Here is a 16,761-nt window from a genome sequence, read left to right as displayed (position 1 = left end):
ATAACCCTATATATTTTTCTCGTTAGATTTTAGAAAGTTATAATAAATAAAAAAAGACAATTATTATTAAGACCTCAATTTCTGATATTTGGTTCGTCCATCGTCCAATTCAGTTACAACAATGGAGGATGGGGTGCCATTCTCGCTGATGTGTATGCTCGTAAGGTACTTCATCAAATTTGTTCTCATCATCTCTTTTAAAGTATTACTTATAGTTATGTGGCAAGACTTGATTTGTTGGTCTTTAGGTCTTAGGAGGTCATTTTACATAAGGATAAATTTATCGTTCCCAAGTGGATGAGAAAATAAGATAATGAGGTGGGCTTATCAGCACTCGAATAAATTTATGGACAAAAATAAGTATGGGTTTGCAAAAAGAGAAAAGTGATGCCGGAAATCATTTTCCCATAACATACCTCTTTTTACCTTCTACACATCATTGTTAAGTTTTATCCATTGATCTTCTTCAATTCATTTAGTTCAATAGGCGAAAATTGAGAGGGGTGTGAAAAGTAAAAATGTGTGGATAACATAATCCTACAAAAATAGTAAAATTTCACAACTTACAAAATGATACTAATTTGACCAAAACATTTTACAGGAAAAAGAAGTTTCACAAGTGATCAATGGAACCGCTTTCATTCAAACTAATCTTGTTGAAGCACTGAAAACTGTACAACTCAAACCATAGTGGCTAGAAGAATATAACACACGAAATTATTAATGAAAACCGCACGTGCACACACACACATATGGTTCCGATACATATATCTGGACTGAAAATTACATATATCAAAGACTTGAGGTTGGATTCAAAGCGAGGATCGAAAAGGTAGTAGCTCTTCACAAAATATAACAACTAAGCCTTCTTATTTATACTCAAATACCAAATAAGCACGTTCGGTTAAAGAAAAAGAAAAATGAAACCGTAGAGGAAAACGGCAGTGATGGGCATTTAGTACTAATTAATTAACCCCAAAACCCCATAGGTTATCATAAGTACGTGCATGGTGTGAAGTGAAAAATATATGACCAGCGAAAGAAAACCCTAGAGGGTGACTGCAAGAGGGAGCATTGGAAAGCCCAAGGATAGCTAGGAGGGATTGGACTAACCCAAAAAACCAAGAAGGAAAAGGTCGGTCCATTAAATAAGTTTATTTAGAGGGAAGCTTTAGTACTAGTTAATGATTAGCGTATAAAAAGGGGAGAGCAGGTTGACAAATACAAAACCATGTCCCCCAGATCATGATCAGATATTATATGCCTTAGCTAGCCTTTTAGAAACTCATCATCAAGCCATGGTGAGATCGTTCATCTCCCTCGTGATCGCTGGAATGCAGCTTGAACTCCGAGTAATCTTCCCCTTTGGCTCTCCTTTGTCTCTCGGATTAAACGACTTAGCCCTCATGACTCTCCCCTCCAACTTGCTCTTCTTCAACATCTCCCTCATAGCCTCAGCTTGAAACAACACTGGATACGCCCTAGTATACTTGTTAAACCTAACACATGCACTTATATGTGAATTTAAAGCCTCTTCCTTATTTCCTCCATTTTTCTCCACCTCTTCTTTCACTGCCTCAGAACACAACCCGCATATCCACTTCCCAAAGAACTTGTCTCTCACTCGGTCTATGTACTCGGGCGTGTACTCTTCACTCATGCCACAGCATTCACACTTTGCATCTTCAACCTCCGATATTGGCGGGAGGGATTTCAGGTCCTGATCAATGTCGGCTTCTTTGCTTAGCTCATACGAGATGTCGGACATCGTTCTTTTCAGGCTATCGGATGAGAATGAAAGCCTTGGTGGCTTAGACATGGAGGTGTTGTTGGCCCTAGAGTAGTTAGAGCCAGAAATAGACTCTCCATGAGGTGCCATGTTTGAAAATTTGGAAAATACAAAAAACCCTAACGTAGAACTCAAGCTAATTGGATTGGGTGACAATGGGAAGCAAGAGTTAATTAACTTGGCCAAACTCTGAAGATTGTCGCATGGTAGTAGAAGGAGGTCTATAGTAAGCCTATTTATAGTAATCACTTCGGCCTTTACTGGAAATCTACAGCCATTATTTATTTGAATGGATCTTGTTCATTCATATGTCACTTATCAACGGAAGGGCTGAATAGTTTCGTGACCGTGCTAGAGATTTCAAGAAAGTTTTGAAAGAAAAGGAAATATGTTTTGCTTTTTTAGGTTTGAATAAATGCCAGCTGAAATTTGTTACACAACTTTTCATGGGGTTTCTAAATATTTTCCCAATGGATCATGTGGAGGAGGATGTTTTAGCTTCATGAAAAGGTCTTACATCTATTTTTCTTTTGAAGGATATAATATGAAAGGCCATGGCACATCCTATAGCCCATGACTATATATGTTTTGTTATTGGAGAAGGCCTATTGACGCTCCGGTTTGAAGATGTGACTACGGGATAGAGGTTCAGGGCCGAAGGGGTAGAGGAAGACCTAGGAAAACTTTGGAAGAGACCCTAAGAAAAGACTTAGAGTACTTGGATCTAACGGAGGACATGACACAGAACCGAGCGCAATGACATTTTAGGATTCATATAGCCGACCCACTTAGTGGGAAAAGGCTTTGTTGTTGTTATTTGTATTCAAGATCTCAATTAATAAAAGAAATATTAAACATTTATTAATTAAGTGGGAATGCCATACGTTAATCTTTTGTTTTGTCATAAAAAAAATATAAATTCACATTTAAACTGTCTTTACTTGATAAAATCAAAGTTATGTATTGAAAGCATTACTATATATCAAAGTAATAGCAACAGAAAGTATAAAAAACTATATGCTTTATATGTAAAACTAGAGCAAAACACCGATGAACTGGTGCGAAACACGCATCAAATTAATATGAACATGAAAAGAAACTCATATTGACCTTTTATAATTTGATAACTTCCATTATATATTTACATGTTATTTCTTCTGAAAATGAAAAAAGTGAGACGTACGCAGCCTTTTCAGGATGTACAAAAGGGTTCTAAAAGAGAAGCATTGTTTGGTTTCTGGCTTGACAACCATTGTCCTTTGCTTTCAACAATTATTTGTCCTTGTAAAAAGCTGAAAGTTGCATATTCACGAGTGAGCCTACTCAAACCGTATACACATCACGTATGGTCCCTATATCTTCAACTATACTAGCAGCATACAAGGCCAACATGAAAGAAAATGACTGCCTTGCTCACTCATGGGTTCTCTCCCACAGCCACAAGTCTAATTTCACGAGCAGTTAAATCAATCATATCCCTATATGCATGAGAGAGAGAGAGAGAGAGAGAGAGAGAGAGAGAGAGTAGGGTGGTGTATGTGAGATTATGGTATATGACAAACCTAAATCATGAACCAAATCAACAGTCTTAAGCTCACAGGTAAAATGGCTGCTTTAAGTATGTGGGTTTCATTGGTAGATCGCAATAAGAACGTAGATTCTCCGTTTTCTTAAACATTTTCTAATTCTTAACTTGTACAGTACAATATAAATCAAACACTTTTGTCTAATAAAATTCACGAAACAAAAGTTAACCTATAGATTTGTAATTCAAAACTCTAATAAACCTCTAACTTTTGATGGATCTGGCTGAGTAGATGTTGGTACTTGTAAACCCACGTTTGGCGCAAAGTCTTCGGATAAATAGATCAGGATATTGGATGAAACAGTTATCGTGTGATTGGAAATGCAAAATTATATCTTACGGGAACTGAGTTTTGCACTATTTTTGACATTTGAATTGAACAAGTCGAAAGAGAATTTGTGGATAAAAAAATAAACAAGAGTGTGAAAATTATTTTCTATCTTTATTTTTAACTAAGTTGAAACTGGCTTGGTGAGGTGATTTCGAGTAATTAAGCAACAGTCTTTCTCTCCTGCGCATCACCCACATTCGCATAGATTGCTCATCATCAACTTAATTAAATCTCAGCCTTCTATTTTTTCAAGTGAAAACAAGTAACTGTGATTTGACCAAGTTGATGCGCAACCCATGCGGAGGAGAGAAACTCTGCATTGTGCTATGCTATATTGCTGCAGTGCCATATTCCTTTCCCCAACATTGCCGCATAACCAATAAACCCAATTAGCATCCAATGGCCAAAACCCAAAGGCAAACAGAGATAGAAGGCCCAGAGATGTAGAAGGCCTAGCCCACATTGGGAAGTAAAGTCACCTTCTTTATATTCATTGTTGGGCCCAAAAAACGCACATGCAAAACCAATTACATCTCAAAGTTTGATTGTCGTAAAAACACCTCAAACCAAGTTTAAATACATGCAAAGGTGCAAGATTGAGAAGAAAAGATATTTACAATCACGACATAAATTGGCGACTTCATGAATCAATGGCTCCAAGTTCCAGAAGAAACGCTACCAGGAATGACAATGCCTCGGAAGAGGTAGGCGAGTCTGCTTTCCGGTTGAACGAGTCCCAATGCGAAGAACAACATTAGGAAAGCTAGGAAAAGTTGGACGCGTACGCCATGCCAGATATCATCGCTCCCATTCACGATATGGGAGAAGCCCAAAAAGAAATCGTATCATTTGTGAAAGAGTTGAAAAACTCAATCCCGATGTCAAGTGAAAAGATGAGTGAGAAGCATTACGCACACAGAGAAAATATTCCCAAGAAGAATCAACCGTTGTTGTGAGGAAGGGTTATGAGAAAGAACCATCCTTTGTCACTTATGAAGATGTCACTGCTATGTTGGAGAAAGAGTTGCATGTTTTTGAGCTGCCATACCCTAAGGGTTATCAAACCTTTAACTTTGTCCTCTTTGACAGAAGGAAGGGCATCCCTAATGAGCTTATAAGTCATTTCATCGACGTTTTGGGTCTTCATGCCCGCAATTATAACCCTTGTCTAAAGAGTTCTCGAAAAGCCTTTTTGACTGTGCCTACACTTGGTATACTACACACGCGTTGGGATCCATTCGAACTTGGGAAGAGTTGACAAGTAAGTTCTTCCAACACGAAGATAGGGTCACCATAAACCAACTCAACAACACAACCTGAAGCATGAGAAAGACCCTATGACTTTTGTTAAATGCTTCTGGGACCTTGCCCTTGAATGCTACGATGAAAAGGATGAGGAGACGTTTATGGAAATTTACATCAGCAACATTGTCACAAATTATAGAGTGTATTTGGAGAATGTTGGTATTAGCCAATTCTTTAGGATCCTAGAAGTAGTGAGGAATATCAGAATGTCGGTCAAGTTTTCCATGGGAAGGTCTTAGAAAGGTGAAAAGAATAAAGCTCACCAAGCCTTGGTTATGGACGACAGGTCCGATTACAATCAGCAAAAGAGTAAGGAAAATAACGAAAATAAGGAAACATATCCTCCACTATCATGCAGTGACGAGGAATTCCATGCTATCCTTGACACCATGTTCACAAACAAAGTCATCAAGCCGCCCAGACATTCTAAAGTTCCTTCTAGGGAAGATAGGAAAGACCCCATATATTTTCCATACCATCAACATGTGGGACACCCTTCCATTACATGTTAAACCCTGAGATGTATCCTCCATGCAAAAATTTATGACAGAACACTAGAGATGCCATGTAAGAAGCAAGCCATCGATACTGACCCTTTGCTGAAACACCGAGGGAAAAATGTGGTAATTGGGATAACATGCTCCAAGGACGATGATGTTTATCGTCCATAGAATAACGGCCTAAGCCATATGAGGCCATTTGAGAGCCTTATGCGAATAGGGAAAAAGCTTACTGGTGCAAGTACTCATAGCCTTGGAGTTACGACACGCCATGGCCCCAAGCCGAAGGATGAGAGACGAAGGAAATAACCTTATGGACTTTGACCTAGGTTTTGTGACGAGGCCTTTGCCATCGAAATGCTAGAATAATACGTTACAGGAACCTCATGAGGACAACAAATCAACCAGAAAATTGCAGTTGTGACTTTGCACAACCTTTCTAATGCGAAAACAGAAGCGGTTGAGCGTTACCTTGCCCATAACCAAAGACCTACCGCACCGTAAGTCCTCCAAAGGAACCCAAACCTAACAATATGCAAGAAGACTTTGTCGATCCAAGGTGGAAAACATCAAAGGAACAAGAGATGAAGTCTTTCAACAAAAATGAGATGGGTTTACAAGATGAAATATTATTCTGATAGGTTTAACCTAGGTAAAAAACCTAATGGTGCCGATGGGTTTACACGGTGCAATATAATGCTGATGGATTGATCGAAAGATACAAAGCAAGACTTATGGAAAAAAAGGATATGCTCAGACATATGAAATTGATTATGACGAGTCATTAGCTCCAATAACAAAACTTAATATCAATAGAGTTCTCATCACTGGTAGCAAATCTCGACTGACTATTACACCAGTTTGATGTAAAGATTGCATTTATGTATGGAGAAATAACTAAAGAAGTGTACATACAGCTCATGCTTGGTTCGAACAGGCCGACTGAACATTGGATTAAAGTTTGTTAATTGAAGAAATCATTGTATGGTCTCAAACAGTTGCCAAAAGCATGGTTTGAGCGATTCAAAAATTCTATGAGAGGCTTTGGTTACAAACAAAGTAGTTACGATCATACTTTGTTCCTAAAGAAGAAGATATGTAAGATTACGGTACTCATTGTCTATGTGGATGATATAGTAGTAATTGGTGATGATCTTGAGGATCGACAAGTATTGCAAAGTTATTTGGCACGCAAATTTGAGATGAATGATCTTGGTCTACTAAAGTATTTCTTAGGTATTGCAGTGGCCCGTTCGAAGAATGGTTTCTTTCTATTACAGATGAAATATGCTCTTGATTTATTACATGAGGCTGGAATTTTAGCCTGTCTGCCAGTTGATATGCCATTGGAAGAAGGTTAAATTTGTGGTATGATCTGGTTGGGAGGAAGATTGATGTATCTGGCGCGTACGCCGCTAGACTTGCCTTATGTTTTAAGTGCGGTAAGCTAGTTTATACACGATCATAGGAAGCAGCTTATGGAGGCATTGATGCGAATTTTATGATATGCGTCAACTCAGATAAATGGGTTTTTCTCTCAAAGATTATTTGGAGGTTGAAGTGTATACAGATGCAGATTAGGTAGGATCGATTGAGGACATGTGATCAACATCAGGTTACTTCATATTTGTGGGAGGTCATCTGGTTACTTGGAGAAGTAAGAAATAGAATCTTGTTGCTCGCTTAAGTGGTGAAACAGAGTATAAAGGAGTTGCTTTGGGAACTTCTGAAATGCTTTGGTTATGAAATATCTTGAGGGATTTGGGATATGTGATCCGAAAAAGGACATGAAGTTGTATTGTGATAGTAAAGCTGCATGTAAGATTTCTGCTAATCTAATTCATTATGATCGAACAAAGCATGTGGAAGTAAATAGGCTCCTTAACAAGGAGAGAAGCTAGACAGAAAGATTATTGAGATACCAAAAGTCAAGTCGGAAGATTAGTTTGCTAACGTCTTAAGAAAAATAATGTCAAATAGAATATTTGCAAAACTAGTGAATTAAAAACTTCCTTTTAATTCACCTTTCTTCTTTGATGACTACATTTAATCATCTAGAAGAACTCACAAGCTATGAGTGACATCTAACCATATGTCATAGCTACCCAAGCTAATGTAGAAGTTGTTCGGAGAACCTATTCAGTTGGAATTACAATGTAATTCGATCATTCTCTAAAACAATACTCTCAATCACATTACTAGGGTATGGATATATATGTCAAACCCCTAATGTGATTATTCCTTCTTATATGATTCATTTGAGTCGTATAGGAACACTTTCCTTTATTACGCTCGATACTTCGGCCGAAGATTCCCGAATCATATCTTAGAGTATTCTTCCTCTCTAATCGAGGATTAGAGATTCCTTGTTGCGCATTCACTTGCCTTCATGACTAAGTGGCTTAACCCCAATTATGCCGTGGACATCCGCGAATGGGGTGACTTTGACATAATCAAAGATTAAGTACTTAGCCACAAGACAACGACGATGCCTCAGGTCAAAGGACTACTTACATTATTCCAACCATTAGAGTTACTTGCTTGACATGTGAGTAGACCTCCATGCAAGTACTCTCGTTCGATTGCGTTCAGTGAACTCATTCTCTTAATGAGCACCTACATACTTGTCTTAGTGTCACAACACGAATGGGATGAGACTTTCCATCCTTCCATTTGAAGCGGACACAGTATGTACCGGTCTAACCATTGTCAGTTTCCATCCAACAATCCAATGACTAGGAACCTTTTGGACACAATGGTTATGTGAAGAAGGTCTCTGTAGTCTAACATCATTAGATTACTTCTTCAATCGATCCATTGTCCATGGATACACTATTTAGGACATATATCGGTAATTGAGATAGTCCTAATTCATGTCTTTGCCATTCGATGTATAAGATTCATCCATACATCGTTTCATTTGTCCTGAAAGGTTTCTTCCAAAGATTGACCTTCAGGGCATATTTCCAACAGAGAGACGACTGTTGCCTCCTCTTCCTACCATCAATCCCATATTTCCTCTAACCATGGAGTCTACTAACCAAAAAGGTGGCCCTAGCTGTAGTCGTAAAAGAAAGTACAAGGAAGAGGTTGGCAGCATTCATTGGAAGGACTTGAAGGTTGCCATGCAGCCAAGTAGTTTTAGGTATGTCAATAATTGCCTGGCAGGATGTCGATCCATTATTGATGAGCTTGGCGAGCCGCTAGATGAGAACGAATCAGATCGTGACCGGATGATGAGGCTATCTTCTTATGTAAGTGTTACTTTGTCATTTCTTTGCTTTCTCCCCTCTTTTTCTTGGTAGTGACGATTATCTTGTCATGTAGGTCATGACCGAGTACGATGACAGATTACGAGAAGTCGAGCGGTACAAGGCAAAGTTTAAAGAGAATAAGCAGCTTGTGAATAACGCCAGAAAAACAAGCAAAGCTTTGGCTGATGCCATCCGCCTTAAGGATGAAAACTTTGAGAGTTTGAAGAGGTGGAATGGTGGGAACGTGAGGCTCAAGAAACAATTGGAAGCAACTAAGGAACAGTTGGAGACAACCATCCTTGAGGTTTCCAAGGTTAAAGAGGAGTTGGATAGTGCCTTGGTTGAGGTTTTTAGGCTGAAGATGAGTATCCCAACTGAGAGGGATGCTGCTGTGCAGGAGTTCTTAGGTTCCCAGGCCTTTCACGATGCTTTTAGACCTCACTGCATCCGAGTGGCTAATTTTGAGAAAAGGAAATGGATGGTTGTCCTTGAGTGTTACGACAATGGAAGCATTATCCGAAAGTACCGTGATGAGATGGATGAGTACCGACAAAAGGGTGAAGCCTTCGTCCTCGCAGTTGATCCTAATAGTGATGATGACTCTGATAATGAGGCTAGTATCAGTGAGCAGTCTCAGGAGAGTAAGGATGGTCCTGGAGATGCTGAGGAAGGTGGTGATGACGATGGGGTTGAAACGCAAAGTGATATTGTCAAGGGTTCGGCCTCAGATGAGGATGACTCGTAGTGCCCTCTCTTTCTGCATGTACTTTAGATGTACGAGTTTGTTGTTAGTGTGGCATGTGCCATGTACTCTGGATGTACTAGGTTGTTGTTTGTGTGGCTTGTGCCATGTACTCTGGATGTACTAGTTTGTTGTTTGTGTGGCTTGTGCCATATACTAGTTTGTTGTTTGTGTGGCTTGTGCCATGTACTCTGGATGTACTAGTTTGTTATTTGTGTGGCATATGCCATGTACTCTGGATGTACTAGTTTGTTGTTTGTGTGGCTTGTGCCATGTACTCTGGATGTACTAGTTTGTTGTTTGTGTGGCATGTGCCATGTACTATGGATGTACTAGTTTGTTGTTAATTACCAAGTATTTGCACTATCATTGATGAATGCCTGGCTATGTTTGAGCAAATCCTTTGTTTAGATATAAGCTATAACTCGGATGTACTAGTTCTATCCAGTAATGTTTGTTTATTTGTATAGTCTTATTGACATATACTTAGACTCGATTTCCTGTTGGAAGCATTCATGTCGAAGCTTTGAACCCGAGTGTTTCATTGCTAGGAATGTAAGAGGATTAGGACCGAGTTGTCTAAATCACCTCTTTATTGAATTCATGCCAAATAGTTTTTGTTACATAGAATGCCGAACGGCTGAAGCTTAACACTTGTACAATGTGAATTTACTTGTAATAGTACTTCAAGTGATCGGCGTTCCATGGATGGCCAATGGTCTTGCCATCGGAGCTTCTAAGCTTATAGGAGCCAGGGCGACTATGCCAACAACTTCAAACGGTCTATCCCAGTTTGGACTAAGTGTTCTTTCACTCGGGACTCTGTCGCAGAGTAATCTTTTCTTCAATACCCAGTCCCCCACTTTGAAAGAACGAGGTTTGACCCTGGAGTCATAATAGTTGGAGATGCACTGCTTGTAGGCGACATTCCTCAAGTGAGCCTGGTTTCTGTGTTCCTCGACTAGATCTAAGTTGAGGGTAAGTTGTTTGTCATTTTCACTTTGCACATAGTTCTGGACTCGGAACATTGCTTGCTCAAGCTCAACTGAGACAATTGCCTCTGTACTAAAAGCAAGTGAGAATGAGTTTTTTCTTGTTGATGTCCGATACAAAGTGCGGTATAACCAAAGAACTTGGGGTACAAATTCTGGCCAACAACCTTTAGCCTTGTCTAAGTTGGTTTTCAAAGTTCGCTTGATTATTTTGTTGATGGCTTCAACTTGTCCATTAGACTGTGGATGAGCTGGGAAGGCAAAACATAAGTTGATGTTGAACTTAGAGCAGAACATCCTGAACTTATTGTTATTGAATTGTCGCTCGTTGTCAGTGACTATCGTATTGGGAATGCCGAATCTGCAAAGGATGTTCTTCCATACGAAGTCTTCTATTTTTGCCCCAGTAATGGTTGCCAAGGGTTCTACTTCGTCCCACTTTGTGAAGTAGTCAACTGCAACAATTGCATAGTAGACCTTGCCCTTCCCTGCAGGCATTGGGCCGATCAAATCAAGTTCCCATTGGGCGAAGGGCCAAGGGCTGATCATAAGAGTGAGCGGCTCGGGAGGGGAGTGAGGAATAGTTGCGTAGCGTTAACACTTATCACATGAGCGGGATATTCTGATGGCATCTTGGTGGAGTGTTGGCCAGTAATATCCTTGGTGAAAAGCCTTATATGCTAGGGATCGAGATCCAGCATGATCTCCGCAGACTCCATCATGTATTTCCCGAAGGACAGTTTCTGCTTCTGCGGGCGTAAGGCATCTTAGGTATGGTAGGTTAAAACCTCGTTTGTAGAGTTGGTCATTAATGATCAAGTAACGGGTAGCCTTGTATCGAATCTGCTTAGCTTGGACTTTGTCATTTGGAAGGGCGCCATGAGTAAGGAATCTATAAATCAGGGTAATCCAACTATCCCTCTATTGTAAGTTGCACACTTCTGCAACCATGGTGCTTGGTGCTGCCAACAATTCAACTTGAATTTTTCTCCCAATCTTGTCTTCCACAGCTGAGGCGAGGCAAGCCAAAGCATCTGTATGACTGTTTGCCGCTCGAGGAATTTGGGTGATCTGGTAGTGGAAGTGCTGGAGCAACAATTGTGTTTGTGCCAGATATGCTGCCATAGAGCTATCCTTAGCATCAAAGTTGTTGGTGACCTGGTTAACCACCAATTGGGAGTCACTGAAGATATCAATTCGTTTAACCCCAAGGTATTTGGCCAAACGTAAGCTTGCTAGGAGGGCTTCATATTCGGCCTCATTGTTCGACGCCTTGAATTTGAAACGAATAGCATACTCTATCGCCACTTTGTCAGGGGTCGTAAGGATTAGTCCTGCTCCACAACCTTGTTGGTTGGATGAGCCATCAACATATAGACTCCATGCTGGGGCTGTTGGTTATATTTTCTGAGCTTTCGAGCATAATGAAACCACTTCTTTAGGCGAAGAAACAACGTCGACAGGATATGTGAAGTCGGCGATGAAGTCTGCCATTGCTTGGCCATTCTCAGCTGGTTTTGGTTGGTAAGAGATGTCAAACTCACACAATGCTATCGCCCATTTGATCATTCGCCCGGAAGTGTCAGGACTTTGGAGTATCTGTCGAAGAGGATGATTGGTAAGCACGATGATGGAGTGTGCTTAGAAGTAAAGGCGAAGTTTTTGAGCAGACATGACCAATGTTAGAGCCAATTTCTCAATGTTGGAGTATCGTGTCTCTGCATCTTATAAGGCCTTGCTAGCGTAGTAGACAGGCCGTTTGACATTACCATCATTTCGAATGAGAACGGAACTTACTGCTGAAGCCGATACCGACAGATAGATAATGAGAGTGTCACCAACCTCAGGTTTGGAGAGCAAAGGGGCTTTACTCATGTAGTCTTTGAGGTTCTTGAATGCTTCAGTACATTCATCAGTCCATGTAATGTACTTCTTACTTCCCTTAAGTGCTTTGAAGAAAGGAGCACATATGTCTGTGGCCTTAGAGATGAACCTAGTTAAGGCTGCCACCTTGCCAGTAAGGCTCTAGATGTCTTTTGAAGTTACCAGTTCCTTCATGTCGAGGATTGCTTTGATCTTCTCGGGATTAGCCTCAATGCCTCGTTGGCTTATCATGAAGCCTAAGAATATGCCAGAGCCTACGCCGAAGGCACATTTATTGGGGTTCAACCTCATTCGATACCTCTTCAGAATGGTGAAAGTTTCAGATAGGTTGGTGATGTGTTGGTCAGCATGTTTGCTCTTGACTAGCATATCATCAACGTAAACTTCCATGCTCTTCCTAATCTGTTCAGCGAACATTGAATTGACCAGTCTCTGATAAGTCGCTCCTGCATTCTTTAGGCTGAAGGGCATGACTTTATCGCAATATAGTCCCCTGTCAGTAGTGGAGGCTGTGTGTTCTTGGTCTAAAGGGTTGATGAGGATTTGGTTGTATCCTAAGTAAGCATCCATGAAGCTTAGGAGTTCACACCCTGCTGTAGAGTCTATAAGTCTGTCTATGAGAGGAAGAGGAAAGCTATCATTCGGGCATCCTTTGTTTAGGTTGGTGTAATCGACACACATTCTCCACAAGACATTTTGGAGCAGGAGACTTTCCTTGGTCGGATTCTTCTTAACAAGGATAACATTTGCTACCCACGTTGGATAATTGACTTTGCGGACGAAGCCTATGCCTTTGAGTTTTTCAACTTCTGCCTTCATTGCCTCATACCGTTTAGCGTCATAAGATCTTCGCTTCTATCTCACTGGCTTAGTCTTGGGGTCAATACTTAAGCGATGACAGATTATATCAAGAGAGATGCCTGACATGTCCTCGTATAACCAGGCGAAGACCTCAGTGTTCTCTTGCAAAAAATAGATCAATGCCAACCGAATGTGTGGTGACAAGGTGGTACCAATCTTCACCATGTGATTCGGATAATCTTTTGAGATAGAGACATTCTCCAACTCTTCAGCGGGTTGTGCTTGCTGGGTGAAAGAGTCATCTCGAGGATCGTCAGGTTGACTGTTGCCACCATGAAGATCCAAGTTGGCTTCGTCTAGGCTAGTCTTTATGACTTGGTCATGTATAGAAAGGGTTTCCTTGGGCACATGCAGGTGTTGTTGCTTGACCGAAGTGTTGTAACATGATCGTGCACTAAGTTGATCTCCTCTGATGTAACCATTGCCATAAGGGGTTGGAAATTTCATCAACAACATATGTGTGGATACCATGGCCTTGAGATCATTGATGCCTGTGCGTCCGAAGATGACATTGTATGCCGTTGGACAATCAACCACCAGGAAGTTAGTGGTAATGGTAGCTGTGTAAGGGCCTGTACCAATGGTGAAAGGTAAGTGTATGCTCCCTAAAGGTTGCACGATATCACGGGAGAAGCTTATCAGAGGGGAAATCGAGCGGTCGAGCAAGTGTTCAGCTTCATTAAGTGCCCTGAAAGCTTCAGCAAACATGATATTGAACGAAGCCCTTGTGTCTACCAGGATTCGTCGTACTTTAAAGTTAGCTATGTGAGCTTCCACGATCAGTGGATCGTTGTGAGGGTAGATGATACCTCTTTCTTCCTCAGGGTAGAAACATATTGGATCCTAGTTAGGCTTTTGATACTTACCTCCTCTGATGTCTTCCACGTGAAACACTTGGTGGCCAGACCTTAAAGCTCGTTCACTATTTTTCATGGCCTTGTTGGAAGATTTAGATATGGGTGTGCCACCACTTATGGAATATATCACATTTACCTGGCGTTGGTTACGGTTACCCCTTGGAGGGTGAAAGAGGAATTGATCAATTTTTCCTTCACGTGCCAAAGCTTCAATATGATCACGAAGGGTGATACACTTCTCGCCGTCATAGCCGTTATGCTCGTGGTAGCAACAAAACATGCCCGTGTTCTTCGTGGGCTTGTAATCCGGGTGCCTCGGCTTTGGCTTCGGTATCAAATGTGCTATGCTGGGGTAAATGGCCACGCATGTGGCGTTCAAAGGTGTGTATGCCTCATACCTCGGGGTAGGGGCTATCTTGACACGTGCTTGACCCACTGTGTTGACTACCTGGGGTTGGGGATTATCATGGCGATACCCTTGGTTATCGCGGTAGTATCCCTTACTCTTTTTACTAAAATGAGACTGGTGAGGATGGAAATCTTTCCTTTTGCCCTGAGATTGATATGTCTATTAACTTGGCAAAGTATTAAGTAAGGCAGGGGGAGGCACCGCTGCCGTTTGGAAGGTCGAGGTCTTCTCATTTGGTTGGATCTGGCTTTCATTCCCTACTTGCTGATAAGAGGTGGTTGTGGGGGGTTTCCCTTGATATGTCTTTGCCTCGACGGATGCATGGTTGTAAGCCTATGCCATCACCTCAGAGTAAGTCTTCCAAGTATTGGCATTGATTATGTACTTGAAAAAACAATCACGTAGGCCTGCCGTGAAGGCCTTAAGGGCAGTCTTATCATCTGCCTCAGCGTAGCGAGAATACTCATGGCTGAAATGACCAGCATACTCTCATAGCGACTCGTTCGGCTTTTGGCGGATAATGTACAAGTCATCTGCAGAATGCAAGTGATCGGTTTGTAAGATGTGTTGAGAGACAAACAATTTCTTCAGTTCCTCAAATGAGTCTATTGTCTCAGGTGGAAGACGGCAATACCAATTTAGAGCTTCGCCAGAGAGGGTGGAGGGGAAGAGAAGACATCGCTCTTCGTCGATGTGCATCCGATATGCCATGGTGGACTCAAAGAGGTTAAGGTGTTCAATTGGGTCTTCCCTTCCAGTATAGAGTTGTAAACCAAGCTTTTGTTTTGTCTTCGCTTAAAAGGGGGTGTCAATGATCGTCCTTGCGAGAGGGCCAGGCCTGGGTTGGTTCCAGTCAGGTATCTCGGCCTGACGTTCGGCCTTCAACTTGTTTACTTCCTCAATGAGCTGTAGGACAAGGGGGTCTTGATTGGAGTTATGTACCACTGGGATTTTCTTTGGTAAGTCTTCATCGCCTCTTTGAAGTAGGAAAGTTTGAGCAAAGGCGTGTGATTTTTCCTTAGATTCACCGTACTGACTTCTAGGGCGAGTCTGTCGGAATACCTCAGAGTCCCCTGTACCTTCATGTTCCTCATGTCGTTCCTTCCCTAGATTGGCAGCTGGCTTGGGTCGTGGGAAAGGGCCAAGTCTTTCAGAAACCCTTGGGTTATTGATTTTCGAGCATATGTGGAGGGGATTCTCTCGACGTTGCTTTAGGAAGTCTCGGCAGTCACGATAAACGGCTTTCGATCCTTCCAACCCTTCTGCAATGAGGTGTCTTCCTCCATTTCTCCTGCTTCGGGTCGAAGCAGCTGGGTTGAGAGAAGTCTCATGTTGATCAATGTTTTGATGATTAGCTCGCTCCTCATTAGGGATACCCATGTCGAAGGAAGACGACCCTCCGTGTTGGGGGGCATCCAGATGATGGTTGATGTCCACAGGGGCAACAAGCTTGCGTGTTTGAGTACGTATAGTTTCGTGGAGCGTCTCAAAGAGCTTCTCATACTGCTCCTGGAGGACCTCATTCTTCATTGCTATTTTGTTGTTTTGAGCTTCTAACTCATCGACTTTAGCTTAAAGAGCAACCCTCTTTCCTTCCTTCTTTCGTTGCTTTGCACTAGGTGCAAGAGAGGTGTCATTCTGTGTGCTATGGCTTCCTTCGCTCCCCATGTTAGAGAGGGATGCCTGGTCAAAAGAGAGTGTACGAATGGTGGAAACCAGCTTGACAAAGCTGAAGAGAGTGGGAATAAGTGTCGTTCCCACAGACGGCGCCAAATATTGATGCACAAAATCAGTGAGGACTTTGGTACAATAGAAAATGTTAAGTTTGTGACATTCGCTAGATTGCTCCGGTCACTAGTGTGGATAAGTATGTAAATGGATAAAGACAGGGAAGCAAACACAAGATGTACATGGTTCACCCAGATTGGCTACGTCCATGGAGTAGAGGAGTTCTCATTAATTGTGAAGGGTTTACACAAGTACATAAGTTCAAGCTCTCCTTTAGTGAGTACAGGTGAAGGATTTAGTACAAATGACATTAGGAAATATTGTGAGAGAATGATCTTTATTTATAGAAGAGAGTTTCTAGTTTCATTCTGACATTGACACGTGTCGTGTTGTGATTGGCTTCTGATGTTGACACGTGTCGCACTATGATTGGCTTCTGATATCGACACGTGTCGCGCTGTGATTAGCCTCCTGGTTGGAGGGAAACTCTTCTGGGTCTTTGACAGTATAACGTTGACCGGTGC

At 41.5% G+C, this 16,761-nt stretch overlaps 1 protein-coding gene across 1 annotated transcript; it reads right to left on the bottom strand.

Annotated features, from left to right (window-relative positions):
• Positions 1-620: 620 nt before the first annotated feature.
• Positions 621-1,985, bottom strand: LOC103443830 (uncharacterized). Its single transcript, XM_008382726.4, has one exon. It carries the CDS (start codon positions 1,877-1,879, stop codon positions 1,292-1,294), a length of 588 nt encoding a protein of 195 aa, XP_008380948.2. The 5' UTR covers positions 1,880-1,985; the 3' UTR covers positions 621-1,291.
• Positions 1,986-16,761: the final 14,776 nt, after the last annotated feature.

The sequence above is a fragment of the Malus domestica genome, chromosome 09, assembly GCF_042453785.1.
Source record: "Malus domestica chromosome 09, GDT2T_hap1".
NCBI classification, from domain to species: domain Eukaryota; kingdom Viridiplantae; phylum Streptophyta; class Magnoliopsida; order Rosales; family Rosaceae; genus Malus; species Malus domestica.
The sequence above is the reverse complement of the archived record's forward strand: the minus strand, read 5'-3'. Positions and strand labels throughout refer to the sequence as shown.

Excerpts from the sequence above, each read along its gene's own strand:
- LOC103443830 (XM_008382726.4), bottom strand. The coding sequence starts at position 1,879 with ATGGCACCTCATGGAGAGTCTATTTCTGGCTCTAACTACTCTAGGGCC.